Source organism: Cuculus canorus, chromosome 5 (assembly GCF_017976375.1).
Source record: "Cuculus canorus isolate bCucCan1 chromosome 5, bCucCan1.pri, whole genome shotgun sequence".
NCBI classification, from domain to species: Eukaryota; Metazoa; Chordata; class Aves; order Cuculiformes; family Cuculidae; genus Cuculus; species Cuculus canorus.
Window position 1 is genome coordinate 15611662 of NC_071405.1, and position 17993 is coordinate 15629654.

The 17993-nt window shown below is 44.3% G+C and overlaps 2 protein-coding genes across 2 annotated transcripts in view; one reads left to right on the forward strand and one right to left on the reverse strand.

Moving 5' to 3' along the window:
- Positions 1-6527, forward strand: part of NAT10 (N-acetyltransferase 10) — a 33475-nt gene extending 26948 nt beyond the window's left edge. The window contains exon 29 of the mRNA XM_054066900.1: positions 5762-6527. The gene's annotated coding sequence lies outside the window, so the exon portion shown is untranslated. The remainder of the gene's footprint in view (positions 1-5761) is intronic.
- ABTB2 (ankyrin repeat and BTB domain containing 2) overlaps positions 474-17993 on the reverse strand; it is a 145253-nt gene continuing 127733 nt past the window's right edge. Inside the window, exons 6-17 of the mRNA XM_009564432.2 lie at positions 16089-16178; positions 15521-15622; positions 13580-13676; positions 11992-12127; positions 9645-9871; positions 8691-8869; positions 7512-7617; positions 7304-7406; positions 6594-6684; positions 4695-4763; positions 4163-4276; positions 474-2748 (exon numbers count right to left, since the gene is read on the reverse strand). Of these exons, the coding sequence (XP_009562727.2) occupies positions 2551-2748; positions 4163-4276; positions 4695-4763; positions 6594-6684; positions 7304-7406; positions 7512-7617; positions 8691-8869; positions 9645-9871; positions 11992-12127; positions 13580-13676; positions 15521-15622; positions 16089-16178 (1512 nt within the window). The 3' untranslated portion in view covers positions 474-2550. The remainder of the gene's footprint in view (positions 2749-4162; positions 4277-4694; positions 4764-6593; positions 6685-7303; positions 7407-7511; positions 7618-8690; positions 8870-9644; positions 9872-11991; positions 12128-13579; positions 13677-15520; positions 15623-16088; positions 16179-17993) is intronic.

A 17993-nucleotide genomic window follows, 5' to 3' on the forward strand; every position in this document is an offset into this window, starting at 1 on the left:
CTGCTGCTGGGAAGCACCAGCCAGGGCCGCTGCAGCCTGCTGGGTTCTGAGGTGACTCGGAAAGGAAGTGTTACATGCCTCACATTCTATTTGTTAGCATTTGGGAGGGAATTTGATGTTTAATTTCTGAGGACTGCTTGAATGCCTCCAGGTTTACAGTTGCTTTAACCCCCACTGTCTCTTCTGCTGCAGAGAAGAATCCTAGAATTAAGATTATTTTAGGCTGTTTTTTGACGGAAAGCAGATAAACTCACTTCAGCTGGGGATAATGCAACTTCAACTTATTACTTCCAAAACCATCTGAACCTAGGAAGGGGAAATGGATGCTTCTTAACCCTTGTTTTAAAGTATAACATTAGATATATATATAGCAACCCCAAATTTAAGGTGCTAAAACTCCAACAGCCTTTTCCACAGAATTATCTTTAAATATGGTTTTTCTCATTGTCAGAAGAGCAGAATAAATAACAGCAGCTGTGTATTTTAAAATTACGTTGTTAATAAAATCCTGGTACATTTACATAAATGACAACATTAATGTACAATTAACAAAGCAATGTAATATTACAGCAACAAAAAGAGGACCTACATATTTGTACAGATAGCTGGAGCAGCTACTTGAAAATACTTTCCAAGATAAAGCCTTTCGTGGTATTTTTCAGGCAGACCAGTGATAACTTTGAAACACCTATATGGTTTTCAGACAATAAATAGAGTTATTGAAGCTGGTGATCTCCAAAATTGGATGTGTACCTAAAGCACAAACTGGAACATGCCTGGACTAATTTGTTTGTCAGCTTTACTGAGCCTGGACTAATCATCCTTATCCTTGCATGCAGTTTGCCTCTGATATAAATCCTTTAAGAATAAGGTGATGTCAGTTTTTGATGGAGTCAGTGGGAGATGCTGGAGTTTGTTCTCCTTCCCTTCCTCTACCTAAACCATGTCCGTGTCGTGCTTTGGAGCTTGGGCCCAGCTCAGCCTCCTTCTTCCAGTGTGTTCAGTTACAATTTAAGCGTTGAATTCTTAAGAAGCAGTAGTTGTCCACTGAAAACCTGGCTTCCTCTTCTCCTTCCCTCCCCCTATAGTGAATGAAAGCATCTTGGCAACTGCTTCTGGTGGGTGCTAACCAAGATCAGTGGGACTAAGGTCTTTCCTTAAAGCTATGGGTAAGAGCAAGGTCTGTGTTTTCACACAGCTGCCTGCCTTCCTACGCTTGGGATTATTAAAAACAAAAACACATGCACAAAAACACGGCGTTGGACACAAAACTGTAGAGTGAACTGCCTCCTTTTAAGCTCTAAGTCAGCTAGAAGGTGGCTTAGAATGAGTCCTTTTGGACCAGAAAAATGTTTCTGCTGTGAACAAAGGGAAAATGTGAATCGTGGGCATTTGAGTTGAGGCATCTTGTTTAAGTGCCAGGGCCTAAAGGTTAGACCACAGCTTACCTATAGGAACCAGTCCGGTGTTCGCTATGCCCAGTCCCTGCTGAGGTAGCATATCTCTGGAAACAACATCATTCCATGAGGAAGCGAAGACCAGAGGTCAGAGCTTCTGATTCCAACCAGCTCCTCAGGGTCTTAGGGAGGCTTTTATTGCTATTTATGCTATTAGGGCAGTTTTTCAGCATCGTGCTAGCTCTTACTATACCTGAGTCTGTTAGAAAGCATCTTTTATGGTGTCAGGTCTCACAGAGAACACTCAGAAACAGGTTTTTAAGGTGAAAGTGATTGGGACTATCAAACCTTTATAGTGAAAGGATAGACAGATTTCTTCCGCACCCCCCTCCAATGGATCCAGATTAACAATGAGCACAGTAAAACCGTATTAAAAAAATGCACCCCCCAATTTTCCTCTCCCTGCCCCAGCAGCTCGATACTTCATATTAGGTTTAAAGAGTGAGTCATTTTAGATGTTAGTATTAACTTCTACTCAGCCATGAACATCTATGGAATCTCTCGAGGTGCAAAGAGTTTGAGGGGAGATTTTATGTTTGAGTTTCTTGCCACTTAAGAGACACTGGTGTGTATTACTGTAGTGAAGTAGCGTGTGCGTACACCAGCTTTTCTGTTCAGCAGGTGACTCACTGGATGGGCAGCGGTCTGCAGGACTGGAAAAGTCCTTCTGTGCAGCCTTTTGACAAGTCAAACATCGGTGTGTATGAACTCTGTGGCCATGACGTGTGCAGATGGACACTGGCGACTACGTACTAGGTGTTGGGTCTAGGTAAATTGCCTCACTTCTCTACAGCCTTGTGTTGTGCTTGTTTCAATGGCAGCGTTGATCTTCTCTTCGGTCCAGGTTCTTCACGTGCATCCTCAGTTCTTGTTTGTGCTGTGACAGTGTTTCTGTGACAGTAGTAGCACAGAGAAGCCAGCTTAGCTCCCCCTCCGTCAGCGGGATGAGGCACAGCACCCTTGCTGAGGGGTTATCTGTTGGAGGGGACTTTTCGGCAAGATCCAGAAGGCAAACAGAAAAGCCACAGCGTTGCCTGACGATGCATCCCCATGCAATTTGAACCAGTGTTCCTGCCACTGCCTTGTTCCTGCTTCACACCCTGGAGGTGACGTACACAGAGTGCAGGCGGCTGGCCAGGGCTGTCTGCAAGTCCCGCAGAGGGTCCAGGCCTTGCACTTTGCTGTTCCTGCTGTAGATCAGCTGTTTGAATGAGTCCTGTTCCAGAAGGGAGCTCATGTGTTTGAGGAAGAAGCCCTCACAAAAAGAGGCCAGTTCAGGCGCATTGTGAATCTGCAGGAGAGAGGAAGATCAATTAGCCTTTTCTGTATATCCGAGGACACACTGAGCTCTTCTCCCTTGTAATACTTTTCTCTTTAGTGTTTCCTAAGCCAGGAATGGGACAGTAGTAACACTGGAAAAGCACTAAAAGTAGGACTACTGATGGCTGATCATTTCTTTTGGTGTTTTTTTGCAGGCACAGGTGTGAGCAGGGAGGCATTCAAGCTTTTTTAATTCCTTCCTCTGATGGCGTGCTGTTGGCAGAGCCACTGCCTCGCGCTCTGATCCCTTCCTCTTAAAGGAGCAGAGCAGCTGGCTGATGTAGCAGCCAAGATACCTGGTTAGCTCTGCAAGTGGGGAGGTCGTGTGCTGCAAGATAAAACACCGCACTGCCAGATGGCACGCACAGCTCACAGCGATGAGAATATGGTTCATAGGATGGGATTCTAACTTCTAGATAAAGGAGCTGGATGCAGGAAAATAGGGATGTTACACTTCTAAAATGTTAGGTGGATTTCTGGTTGTGATCTGGTTCCCTTTGCTTCAGAACAAGTGGGGGAAGCTCAGCAATAGGAGAAAAATGAAACCCAAGAACTTGAGTTCAGTATTAAGAAGCACTTCGCACATGTACATTTCTGGGATTGTGCAAATATTAATTTAAAGAAAAGTACTTTCTGGGATCTTTGTGCAAATATTAATTTAAAGAAAAGTACCGAAGGCCAGTTGGGAATGCTCCCTTCTCACTCTCTACCACTGTCAAAATTTAGGTCCTGAAGGAAACTGGCCTGAGTTCCAAGGAAAAAAAAAGTCCCACTGTGAGTTGGGAATCAAAAAGGATCAGTGCGACACTATCCACACAGTAAACACGCACATTATCATCAGCCCTTTGTGTAGTCTTTCTGCTTGCCTTTAAGGGATCTGACCCTATAGACTTCCAGAATGGCAGACTATTTATGTATGAATTTATTGCTAAGGTGGGTTATTTGCCATAGAGGTGAATATGTGTCACACAACAGTTTATAATAGTTCTGGAGCTGTAAATAGTGTGTGTTGGCAGTAGGAGTGCTAGGAAAGGGTTTACTTGGTTGCTGTGCTATGATCAATCACCCCTGCTGCTCTGAGGATTTCAATCTCCTCCGCTTTGCTGGATGGTGTTGCTGTCTCAGCCTGCTGAGATGCCTCTCCCCGCTCTGTAGGGATCTCCCATCAATTTCATACATGATTGCTTTAGACAAGAAAATGTTCTGGGGCTGTGTAGGACTTTGCAACTTGACTACAACATCTTGCTCATGGTTGCGGTTGGGGTTGAGTCCCCAGCATAGCAGGGACCGGCTCGGTGCCTGTTGTATTTAGTTACAGATCGAGACTGCAGAAAGTGTGCATGCTGTTCCATTGTGATTCTTAAACAAGGCGGTCTGGCATATACCTTTGCATATTTATAGATGTTAACGGAGTTGTCCATGCTGATCGTCTGGGCACAGAGGATTTCACAGTGTCTCTGGAGGCCATCCAGTTGAAACAGGCTGGCAGCCGACAACAGCTATTGGAACAAGAGAGAGGCTATTTGAGATCATGAGCCTTGAAAGGGAAGGCAGGCACACAGAACCGATGATTTTCTCTCTGAACAATCTCTAACTCCCTGCTTTAAGGGCTAAGTCCTCATGAAAGAGCAGAAAGGCCACTCAATGCCTAGCCAAAGCGACAGATTTCCCTCTTAGCAAAAGCCTGCTTCTCCAGCCACCTACCCCCTGCTTCCCCCAGCATCCCATGGATATAATAAACCATGATTAATTGCTAGTTCTCACTTCTAAGCAATGGTGCTTTGAAACTTTAAGCTCGTTTCAAAGCGTTACGTATACTCCTGGATTGGAAGCTTGCTCTTAGCTCCTGGATTTTGCCTTTGAAGCTGTGGTTTTGCCCCAGTGCACTTGGCAAGACTTAGAAGAAAATGCCCTTACCTCTAAGATATCGGTGGTGGGAATTTCCATAGATTCTGTTCCTCCGTAGTATAAATACTGCATCAGCATCTGAAATGGGAAGAAGGCCAGGCATGAAGCTGTGACCACCGGAGTCACAAGAGGCTGTGAGTGGCTGAGCTCTCCTTCCTGAGTGGAGAGGAATCGTGGGGTGTGCTGCCTTTTGCCTCTGCTGTCCGCTTTCTTCTAGTGTTGCACATCTGCTGCTTTCTAATACTCCTTTCTTCCTCAGGGCTCTGAAAAGGGCCCTGTTGAGGATTTTAGGCCAAGGGTACCAGTGTGTCTTTGAGCAACACGGATGTCCTTATAAAACGGTTCCTTGGATCTCATTTTGTAAAGCCTTGCAGGCTGGTCCCACACAGAGCTGCCAGCTCGCCGGAGCACCGAAACTGTCGTGCCAGGAGCATGTGTGCCTGGAGGACCTCCCAGCCACTCGCCTCCCCTGCTGTGCTTCTCATCAGCTACCAGCACTCCCCGTCCCCCTGTCAGGGCCAGAGGAAAAGGCCTAATTGTTTGCAGGGAGAGCAAGAGGCAGCTTTTGCTCTTTGATCTATGTGTGCACACCCCCAGCTAAACCCACACTGCCTTATCTAGGGATCGACTAGATTTGATGGTGGAAAGAGAACTTGTTCTGGTGTCATGGGTGCTATATAAGCAGGTGTGGGGATTGAATGCTGTACTTAACATTCCTGACAGTAGTGGTAAAAAAACTAAGCTTCTACTTTTAAACTTGTCTCACTCGTATAACAGAATTACAGGGGAGCAAAGCTGCTTTCTGGTAGAGCCCTGAGCAGAACATCGATCTCTGGTGGCTCAGCATTCTCTGTGTACCGCAACAGAGATTGCTGCGATGCCATCACCTTCTTAACTCATCTGATTTTATTTACCACCAGACTGTTTAATTCCATGGCCTACTTCACTGTTTTAATTAATTTTGGATTGTTGCACTCTCCAGTGAAGCAGAAGTTTATCGTTAGAAACTTTGTGATGTAAAAATGTTGTTAAGGGGGTTTGTTTCAATATTCTCAATTATATTTTCTTTTTTTCAGTTGTGGCCTGAGCTGCAGAACTTGGATGTCATCTATCCAAGACAAAACTTGTATAGCCCCTTTCAAGTAGAACAAAGATGTTCTTATGGTCAGCTTGGTCCTGTCGGTGAGATGACAGCACTGCTGACCAAAGCTTTCTTGTTCTGTTTGCTTATAAAAAGAGAAAAAGCCCAACCCTGTAATGAAATAGTTACACAACCTCTTCTGCACTTCAGAGTTCCCTGTTCTGTATTATACTTCCAAATTGGAAATGCAGATCTGGAAAGCTGGAATAACTTAACTATCACATTTCACTGCCTTTTTTTCTTCCTTGGGTGTATGTTAGGTAACCTACTTGTTATCCATCATGAATGAACTTCCCTTAGGTCCATTAAATACTGAAACATCATAAAAGCAAAGTGCAAGTCTCAATCCTGAGCCTTTTTTGCACAGGACACCACTGATTTCTGATCATCGCATTTGAATTAATACACAGCCTGGCGGTCCAGCTGCTGTAAATGAGTTTACATTTTGCTTAGCACAGCATGAAAATTGAATTAAATGAAAACAATGTCTTAAAAGTATAAACTACTTTCAGTAGAAGATTGAATTCTCCTGCTTTATGGAGGAGTCAGCTGCCTAGTGAGAAAATAAGAAGGCAGGCTGGAGGTTTCATTTTAAGGTTGGTCTTAGCTGAAAAGTTTTGACAAAGATCAGATACTCTTGAAATACTGGTGCGTCAAAACAAACTCCACCTCAACTTGTACATTTCCTGTGATACTAAGCCTTGGCCCTCTTAGCTTCCATGCACGTAAGAAGATGAAAAGAATAGAGAAAATGTGAAGTTACATACCTTGAATATATTGTATTTCATATCACTGATTTCAACAGTCTTGCTCCCGTGCCCGTCATGTTCGGTTTTATTGGTCATCAGCGTCTTAAATCTGAGAACAGTTTTAATAGGTTTCTGTATTAGCGCTTTCCATACTCATTACTATTGACAAACAGCCTGAGCTGGGGGAAAATAAAGATCCTTCTTTGTTCTTGTTTGCAATTTAATGGCCATTAGTTTAGAACTTCAGGGACAGCTTAACCTCAAAATTGTTTGGGTCTGATCCAATCCCACCCTATAGCAGTTGCAAAATGCTGTTACTATGCCAGTAACAGAGAAAGAAACTAATAACTGCCACTGTGGCAGGTCAGGGGTGAGGTTTCCAGGAAGCCTGGAGCAAATGTAGATGGAGCTAGCAGACTCTGAGACGGGGAAGGGAAAGGCAGTGAATGGCTGGATATGTCCACTCCAACTACTGCATGGGTTTTTAGATATAATCTGATTAGTTTATATCAACAGAGCTCTGGGAATCCCTAACAGATAGTAGGAGTGGATAGAAAAACTCATCTTTACTCTCCTACTATTCTTTTGTCCCACAGACCTGACTTATGGTCTATAATTCTTATCCTTAGCAGCTGCCTTACTGCAGGGGACGAGTGCCACCGACATATGTGAGAGACTGAAGGGCCAAACCTGCTGTTAACAACGCTCACCCGTAGAAAGCGACTCACCTGTTGGATGCAGTAACCAGCAGGACTTTGTGTGCATAAAATAGCTTTCCTTCTACTAAGAAAGTTACATCAGACATTTCCTTATTGTTTAGAAAGTGGGGGTCTGTAAGGGGGGGAAGAAAAACAAAAAGGAATATTTTATTGAAACTGTGGATGCTTTACAAATAAAAAAATTGGAAGAACGTTGCTGTTTAGGTGAGCATCTTACCTAGCCGAGCTGGCAGTGTCTTTCGGATTTCAGGAATGCTGGGTATCGGACTGCTGCCATAGCAGTGGGTGAAAATGGATGCAAGCTGCTGATTGATGGAATCATTCTGTAAGAAGGGTGGAACAGGTATCACCATTCACACTTTGTACTGAGCAAGTTTCAAACATGCTGTGTACAGTTCACTTGAGGCTTACAGCAACGGCACCCTACAAGAACAACTTCCAAACAGAGGGACAAGCGCATGGTCTGAATGAGAATGCTCTGATAGAATACCCTCAGCAACAGTTTACAGGCCAAACTCTGCCAACGGAAAGAGTCCATTGGCAGAAGCTCATCCTTCCACTTGCTCTGTCATGGGGAAACCCACAAACACCCATTTCATTCATGATACCCTTTTTCTGTCAGGTACCAAGTTCTGGTTCCTAGTTTGTGATTGGATTTAGTTCATAGAATGGTTTGAGTTGGAAGGGACTTTAAGGATCATCCAATTCCACCTCCCCGACGTGGTTATAGCTCTTGCTTTTAATTTAAAGCACGGTTACAATGGGTGTTGTAGTCACCAGTTATGGAGGTGGCAAGAGCTGTATCTACTCTTTGTCTTCCCCTGCCCGTACATTACAAATGTATCTCTTCACAGTTGGAATGCCGGCATCCCCCTCCTCTATGGAGGGCAGCAGCCTCTTGGAAGAGAACACGGTAGTAAAATTATCTGCAAAATGAGATAGCTAAACTATACACCATGGATCAAATCTGTTCTAAACACACCTTGAAAAGCAAGGAAAAAACAGTCACAGGTGACCTTTAAATAAAAGAGAAATGAAAACGTTGCTGAACAAAAGCATTAGTCAGAAAATTCCTAGAAGATCCTGTTGAGAGAATCTGCATGGCCCACTACCGCATCGATAACTCTTCCACTTACACCCACATGGTTTCAAAAGCCAGTTGCTGAATGGGACTTTAACAGAATAACTTTCACATGTATTGACACTAATGTCTCTAATGTGAGGACCATTCTTGTGGACTGTATATGAATTTAGATAAACACTGTTGGGGCTGTTTTTGCACCATAACTCATCAGGGACTTTGTGCAGGCATCCACTCATTTTTGTTGTGTGCTACCTTGTACGACAGCAAAAACCAAACACTTGATTTTTATACTGATACAAAACTCATAATTACTTTGCTGGTTTTGAGGATGTCAAACATGAGCTGCAAGCCTTCATTAACCAGTTCTTCATTATAGTCCTCTTCCTTAATGGTGACAAATTCCCGTAAGAGGGTCTGTACGACTGAGTAACGAGACTGGTAGAAGGTTGTCCGTAGTGACTCGATCCACACGTGAAGCTTCCAGGGGACTCCTGCAGCCACAGCAAAAAGGACAGTGAAAGATGACGACTTGTCGTGAGTAGATGGTCCCGCTGCTAATGCTTTGTACCACTGAAATAGAGCTTTCCATACATCCTAACAGCAGATACGTTTTTGTCTTGATATTAAAGATGACTGAACTGGGTCATTGACAGATTACATGACCTGTCTACACCAGCAGAGGATCAGCACCAGGAACTAAGGCGGAACTCACTGCTGATCGCAAAGGACCAGAGACTCTCTGGTGTGTATTTAGCTTCATGATCAGTCAGAGCTAGCAAACAAATTGGAATTCAACTTGTAAGAATACCTAACCCTACACAAACATGGTGTGAAGTCTTTTCTCCTGGTTACCTATAACAGTCCAGACACACAAACTTCAAGCCTTCTCTTTCCTACTTCTAGATCAAATCTGTTCTTTCGCGTTAAACCATTTTACCTCTGATGTTATTTTTGTTTCTGAAACCAGTCTCTTGAACACTGAATTTTAGGGGTCAGTATCTGATGAAAAGACCTGGCCCTTGCTTTTGGTATCTGGGAACAGAGGATCCGGCCAAAAGCAAGTGACATCCCAAATCAGTGGGAATCTGAAAAAAACTGGTGAGGAGCTTTAAACAATTTTTGTTTAAGTTAGACAGCTGGTTCCCATAAGCTTGGGATAGCTTTACAGTTGGGCGTAACAGATTCTTCTCCAAGTGAAAGGGGCAGAGGGAAAAGCTTTTCACGCCTTTAATGTGCACAATGCTTAAAATAAAGAAAACACCTTACCAAGTGCCCTGAGCTCCATGGTGATGTCCACGTAGCCATGCTCAGCGCTGTAATACATGGCCTCCTGCAGAGCCTTCATTCTCGTTTTACACAGCCGGACTTGCCCCTCGCTGGAGCTGCCCTGGCTGGAGGTGTCACTCTCTACTCCCTCGGCTAAAATCTCCTCCAGCGAGAGGACATCTCCTTTCAGTTGCTGGGGTTGGGTCAGGAGCTTGCGCAGAACATTCCTGAGGAGGAAGAAGAGATATCACTTCTTATTTAATGAAATATTAACAATTCAGACCAGACTATGGTGATTTAGGTTTAGGGGGTCTGTCTCTGTAAATAATAATCTCCTTCCCAAAGACAGACAGCATTTTACAGAATCATAGAATGGTTTGATTTGGAAGTGACCATAAAGCCCATCCAGTTCTGATCCCCCCAGCCATGAGCAGCAACACCTCCTACTGGATCAGGTTGCTCCAAGCCCCATCCAACCTGGCCCTGAACACCTTCAACGATGGGACATCCATGATGTCTCTGGGCAACCTGGGCCAGGGCCTCCCCACCCTCATAGCAAAACGTTTCTTCCTAAGATTTCATCTCAATCTCCCCTCTTTCAGCTTAACACCATTCCTCCTGTCCTATCCCTGCACTCCTTGATAAAAAGTCCCTCCTCGGCTTTCCTGGAGCCCCTTTCAGTACTAGACGGTTGCTCTAGGGTCTCCCCGGAGCCTTCTCTTCTCTAGGCTAAACAAGCCCAACTTAAAACACTCAACCTCCCCTATCCCACATGCCCTGGTAGCAAAGGCAAAAACATGGGATATTCTCCTGTCCCTTAGCAGCAGCAAGGGCACATTTCAGAATGTGAGGGCAAACTGGTTTTTATTGCGGTCTGTACTTTGGCAAAGAAGCACGCTTCCTTCTGCCAGCTCTGAGCATGGTAACATTTTAAGCTCTGAAGTAAGATTGAGTTTAACAGAGAGTGTCTGTTCGAGCCCTTGCTGTTTCCCCAAACGACCTCTCCAAGTCCTGCTACGTTGTTTTAGTCAGACTCGTTTCCTGCATCAGTCAATAGAAACCATAAAAAATGGTAGTTCTGCATCACTAAACCCAGGGAGAATTTTGTTTTCGGTTTGGAATTTCACACAGCAGTTGCAAGAAAGAGGCTTTCTTGTTTGTGTCCAGCCACTTTAGAGAGCTCACATCCCTGGTGTCCCTGCAGACAGCTGGAGCCAGCTGCACCAGGCATTCCCCATCCCAGCACGCCCACCCCAGTCCTCGGCTGTGCTGCTGCTTTGCCACTAGCTGGTGCTCTCTTTGCACCCACACTACGCAGTAGTCCCTAAAAGAAGTTAAATTTGTGCTTTTCTGCCCTATCTGACTGCAGAATAAGCCTGAAATTTCACAGTTTGCATAGTCAGATGTTGCAGAAGATGGTGGGAGGGGAACCAAATTGGGAACAGAACAGCCTCTGTGTACTTTTACACTGTAAATAACAGCTGGAACAGAGTTTGGGCCTCATCTGAGCTTGGGATATTTTCCCCTGGTGGATCCAGATGTGCGATGTACCTGGAGGTGCAGTTTTGGCACCACTGTAAAGCACCGAGAGCACGGCTTGCAGCCCATCTGCATGGGCGGTTTTAATTGCCTTGTTACGCTAGCATTTTTTTATTTCTGGCAACAGAAGGATTTCTGGATGAGGCACTAAGTATTTATTTCTACTTTTTCTTATTTCTAACTAACTGCCCTGAAAACAGGTCTGGAAAGCCCAAGATGGCTTTTCAGCATTTTAATGACTGATCTCGTCAGCCATCCAAAAACTAGAGATACAGTCAACCAAATTCTGCCGCAGGTTATTTTTGCCACTTTAATGCGATTAAATTCTGTCTCAGAACATGAACCACAACCTTGTCACCCTATATAGGTGGGACTTAGTCTGCTCACGTACAGCCTAGAACCAGTTCCTATTTGCCTTTAGTGCTACAGAGCTGGATCAGCAAGGGAAAGAATAAGAAAAAACAAAGATCTTTCTGTTGTATTTTGTGCTTTTGGCTAAAATATAATGCCTTCTTTGATCAAAGTTATAATTGCTGAGTAATGAAAGTCTTGCATCATGTTTTCTCAAAGAGATGTAACAGAGAGCAAAAAAGACCAGTTTAAAGGATCTTTCAGTTCCTCCAGATGCTCAAAAGTGAGGAAGCTCAGAATCCAAACCGTGCTGCACTAAAATGTGGTTGCTACCAAGAGAGTCATAACACTGTCTTCTAGGATTGGGGTACAAGATGTGTGATAAAAAGTCACACAGGAATAGCTACAGTGATAGTCATAGGCAAAAACCTTGTTCTCAACACAAACAGAACTTTACCTGTGCCCATGCGCAGCTGAGTGACTGAAGCAGTTCATATCTTCATGAAGCGATGAAGACATACCGTTGACTTCCAACATGCTCAGAAGTGGATCAGCACCTCTGCTTAGTAATAAACTGACCAACTCGTAGTTCCCTAGGAAAACATTGACAGAAACATCATGATGATTCCATCTCCGTGACTCCTTTGAAAGCATCTGACACGGGGCTGGTAACAGACACTGTACCAGCAACTTTTACGCTACCAACTAAGGCTTTCACAGCATCCTGCAAGCACCTCAGAGAGAGAAACTGAGGCACAAAGCACTTAAATTACCTAATATTGCACAACTGGTTAGAGGTAGAATGAAGAGAGAATTAAAATTGGCTGGTGCTTTCAATACACCCTAGCAGGGATGTGCGCAACCAGTTTAACCAGACAAGGATATCTTTGCAGACCACGGCCTCCTTTCCACCACTTCCGTTAGATGTAGTGCTGAGCAGTGGGAAGAGACCCAGCACAAAGAGTGTCTGTCACTGGGAGGGGAGGAGGCTGGTCTTTTTATCCCTTCAATAAGGTAAAATAAGAGACCAGAGGCTTGTCTTCATCAACACGCAAAAAATGAAGCAGAAAGAAGCGAAGGGAAAAGACTAAAACCAGTTAGAGGTGAAAAGTGTTGAAAAACAAGAGGCACTTCTGGGCTAGCACAGACTTGCTCCCAGAATGCTATCTCTTCTCCTGACAGTTAAGTAGAAGAAATTCAGAATTTTACTCATATTTACTAAATTAATAAGACAAATTTCTTTCAATTCAGCCTGGGGAAAAATAAACTTGTTACTTCTTGCATCTGAAAGTTATTTAGATGCAAGACATGCCCCAACTAGACAGTAGCTGGCTTATGTTTCTTGACATTGTCCTGTGCAAAGGAGTTGTTTCAGTCAGCTTTACTACAGAGGCTGCTGACAGGAGGAAAGCGTTGGGACTAGCTGCAAAAGGAGAAACATTTAGTGCCCCTTAGGCTCTTGCCATATGACAACAGCTGTTAAACTGCTGCCAACACAGACCCAGTTCCTACTGGGGTTTTAGAAATGAAAAAAAATGCTGACTTTTTTGTAGCCCACTCGCTGTGCCAAACCCATTCGACATCTCTAATGTCATAGAATCATAGAATGGTTTGGGTTGGATGGACCTTAAAGCCCATCCAGTTCCACCCCCCCGCCATGGGCAGGGACACCTTCTACTGGACTAGGTTGTTCCAAGTCCCATCCAGCCCGGCCTTGAACACCTCCAGGGATGGGACAGTCACCACTTTTCTAAGCAACTTGTGACAGTGCCTCTCCACCCCGACAGGAAAACATTTCTGCCCAACATTTCATCTAAATCTCCCCTTTTTCAGCTTCATTCAAACCCTTCCCCTTTGTCCTATCCCTGCACTCCCTGATAAAGAGCCCCTCCCCAGCTTTCCTGTAGGCCCCTAATGTCCCCAATGTACCTTCCAACACAATGCAAAGTGACTCCTAAGGCATTTTACAGACACGACGCATGAATTTGTGGTGGTTGCTCTGTGGTAACAAGAGCCAAAGTACACTGTGGCTGTGCTGGACTTACCTGCTGCGGAGGCCAGCTGGAGAGGTGTTTCGGCATAGTTATCTTCTCCACTGTTAACAGCAGAGCCTTCAACGTGGGCACCAGCATCCAAAAGCAGCTGCAAGAGACACAGGAAAGACAAGGAGCTCAGAAAAGAGCAATTCAGAAAGACAAAACAGAAGAGGCTGTGTGTTTGAAAGAACAACCAGTAGGTTCAAGGGACCATCTCAAAGGCTAAAGCAAAATATGCATTACAAGGGAAATTACTTTTGCTTTCTTGTTCAGCCTAGGGCTAAAGTCTCCACATGAGTGTCAATTTAGAGCCTTCTTATTTTCTTTCGCTCCCCTGTGCTGTCAACAGTGGGTTTGTGCAGGAAAGGTGCTCAGCTGGCAGCTTGGGGAACAGCACCTACCTCCTTTTTTTTTTAAACTCTCCTTTATGAACATCATTTTGCAATTGTAATTTCCCAAAGAGCTCTGCAATCAGCCCTTCTCTTTAGCGCAGGAAGTCTGTCTCATTTAGTTTCACGCTGTGAGCAGGAAATGAGGTTCCTCCAGAGAATTGGCCCTGGAGGCCAAAGACACCTCTTGGTCTCTTGGAGCCTGTGGAGCCGGGCAGCTGCAGTCATTTGCCACACACAGAACCTGCTTTCATTGAACGAGCTCGGGAGGGAAATTACCCCCTCTTAGATAAAGGGGAGAAGGTCACAAGGTGATGAGGACCTTTTACAGCCACAGAGGGCTGGCAGACAGCATCGGGGCACCCAGAGCTCCGTGTGCAGGTGCAGAGTGGGAGGATGAGCCCTGCCCATGTGCTTGCACTGGACACAGGAGTCCAGCTGGCTCTGTCCTACAACATTCTCACAACTTAAGTGTTTCAGCCGTGCTCAGTTAGTGATGACCTTGTCACAAACCACAACACATTCACATTTTTATTATAAACCTCTTTGCAGAGCTTGACTGTGGATTCATCGGCTAGTTTGTTTCTTTCTATTCCAAGCAAGTATCGCATGGCAGATCTTAACTGAAAAGGCAATTTTATATGCTAATTTCAGCCAAAGCTGCCATTTAGCCTTTTAATAGCTGCCAAATGAAAAAAAAGTATGTAATCATTAGAAATTTTAACCAAAATCAAAGACAAAACCTTGCAGGTAATGTAGTCCAACAGGAGCTTTGATATACTTGGCTGCATCTCCTGGGAGAATCACCGTCTTATCTCACATGTAAATTAAGGCTGCCCTGGCAATTTGCTCGGTAGGATTAATCTTGGTGATTATTTCCAAATATACACAAGCAAAGAAATGAGAGTGTGCAGCCTCCACGTGCTCATATCTTTTTTTTAATCCCCTTTGAGCAAAAGGTAAATTAAATTTACCAGTTATCAACTATCTTCTGTGATCAGTTTTGAATTCCTCTTGGAAGTTTGGTTTTCAGGATTCCACCCCATTCCACTGCCCCACGCGTTAATTCCCTGGAAAAGGGAGTGGGGAGGATGCGAGAGGCTCAACTCCCACGACAGCTTAAGTCCTGTTCATGCAATTCTCATGGATTATAAAGGAAGTTACAGATCGTTTGCTGCCATTATAGCAGAAATCAGCATATACTTAATTTTTGCACATAAACCAATTAACATCTAACGCCAGAAAGCATCCTGATCAAGCAGTCTACCTGTAACCACTCCACATAAAGCACTGGTTTACCTAATACCAGCAAAATGCTTGCACAGCATTTGTTCTGGAAGCGAGAAGCCCCGAACCAATACTGAAACCAAAGAAAATAAGGAAATGTACTGTGTTTTCTGTTGGAGGCCTTGCTAAGAATTATGTCATCAATTCACAGTTCCCCAAGAAAAGCAAGTTTTCCCTGGTTTTTAGAAGGATTCCAGGAAAGCACACGTGGAGCCTGTGCTGGACCCGTGCCCAGGACACCTGGCAGCAAGGATGAAGCATCTCCTCTGCTTACCTGAACGACAGAGATGTGCCCATGTAGCACAGCAAAGGTAAGAGCAGTCCAGTGCCGGCTGTCAGGATGGACTGAATGGTATCGTGGAGAGGTACTGGGAACCTGGGAAAAAGGAACCCAGAGGTTATGAACTGCTGCAGTGTCTATCTGCCATGATCTGCAGACTTGTACATAACTGGCTTTTTTCCTTTGTAAGTGACAACCCCAGGGAATGACAACCTAGCCTAGAGAACACTGCCAGCACCAGTCACTCTGTCCAGTCCCCTGGGCCCTTTTAATGGGCTGATTGGTTTCTCCTTGTGGCAGCTTTTCTAGGAGGGAGGCCCCTTTACCCCCACCGTGCCTATTAGCCTTGCCAACGCCAAACATAATTGGAGCCACTGAGTGCTCCAAGAGCTTTTGAAGGTTTTCATCTCCCTCCCAAATCCCTGAAGCAATGGTTTCTGAAAGAAATGCCTTGCTCAGAAGCTTCCAGAAATGAAGCCTTCAGTTGCTAGGAGAGATTTCATAACGACTCCTGTTAGTTTAGAGATGAATAATTATGGGGAGAGGGTCCTTTATTACTCACTGGTATATCTAAATTTGCGCCAGCATCTATAAGCATTTGGACCATGGCTTCATCTCCAGCAGCACAGGCATACATTAGTGGGGTCATACCCTGCAGAAAAAAGATAAAAGAAAGGTCATCTTTTCATATTTATCAACAGGGAAACTGCCATGGACATAGCGAGTTTGGATCTTAATGTAGAGGACAGCGTGTGTCTGTAGGGACATTTATATATATGTTCAAATCATTTTTGTTTCTAGAGGCACAATGCACCAGTACTGGAAAGTGAGGCAGACAAAACATCAGGGGACAAGACTGCAAGAATCAAAACGGGATCGCTGAAAATCCCAGCCATGTCTTGTCTACAATTCTTGAGCTTTGACAGGTCAAGGCTGTCAAAAAAGAAACACCATTTCTTGGATCATTTGTAGCTGGATGAACCGAAAGCAGAAAACAACATAAAAATACACAAGCTGAATTTATTTGGCAACTTATCCCCATTGCTAAAATCCTATTTGCCACAATATTTCAGCATTTCAATCCCATAAATCTCTCTCTCTCTCTCTACTTAACCAGCAAACCATGACGGCTCAGAGATGAATTATGAGAGAAATGAGCCTTACTTATGGAGTTCATTCCAGAAGTAGCCAAGGACAGAGAGGAAATGGCCTAGTAAAATCTATTCCTGCCCACATCCTATGGCTTCCTCTCTCTCCTTAATTATTGTGAGTGTTTGAATTTTTCACAGGCAGCATCTCTGCTGCTCGTTGTATAATAATGCAGCTTCTTTAGAGAGGGACATGTATCATAAAATAGAATTACATCTCACACAGAGAAGCTCTGACCTTGTATCTGCAAAGGCATCTTGTGACAACAGCCACAACCCCAAGCTTCCTGCACTTGAGGCAGTTAAACACATTTCCAAAGCTGTTTCAGGGGCAGGTAGGGTGGGAGTCAGGAAGACTTGAGAGGATCCATTCTCATTATAGACAAGTAAACTTAACTGAGAATTCAAAACCTGGGTCTACAGGCACAAGCCCGTATTTACTGCACCAGCCAGGGTTCTAGAACTACAGGTTTGTACAGACTTACCTAACCTTTCCTTTTTCTTTTAAATTCTAACATCAGTTTTGCATTCCCTGATGTTCCTCAGTATACAAAGGGAAAAAGAGATTGTTTCCCTTAACACCTCAAATTCTGTGTAACCAGAATCCTACACTTGGTCTCCACGAGAAGCAAATATAAGGTCCTGCTCCAAACTCAAGATTCTGAAGATATGTTCTGAGTTCATAGAATGGTTTGGGTTGGATAGACCTTAAAGCTCAGCCACTTCCATCCTCCCTGCCATGGGCAGGGACGCCTTCTACTGCATCAGGTTGCTCAAAGCACCATCCAGCCTGGCCTTCTCTCTAAAAATATCTCTGTACACACAGAGGTGGGTCTGAACACACCTCAACATTGGACATGCTCACAATCTGGGAGTGGTCAAAATCTGAACCTGGATCTAAAGCTTCTGTGTTAAAATAGTCCAACAGTTCTGTTTGTTGTAGGAATTTCTGCTGTACTTGTCATGTGAGAAATGATCCTGCCAGTTTGCAGTGCCTTCCTGCTGTGCAGAGGGGTAAGACGACTCATCATGATCAAAAGAAATCAAAATATATGAACTGAGCTCTACCAGATGCCAGCGTTAAGTGTTCTATCCGAGACCTGCCTTCTCTTGCCATGCCCAAGTTGGTTTTCCCAAGTTAGGGTATCCCGGCTTTGGCGGATGTCTTCCCAGGGATTTAGTTTCATATTCCAGCTCTGGCAGAGTCACTGCTAGGGTTTGGATTTAACTCTCTGTGACTGGTAACATAAAAGAGGACACTTGCTTAGCTTAGAGATTAGATACTCCAGAATCATTTAAGGACCTGGAAGTGCTGGTTG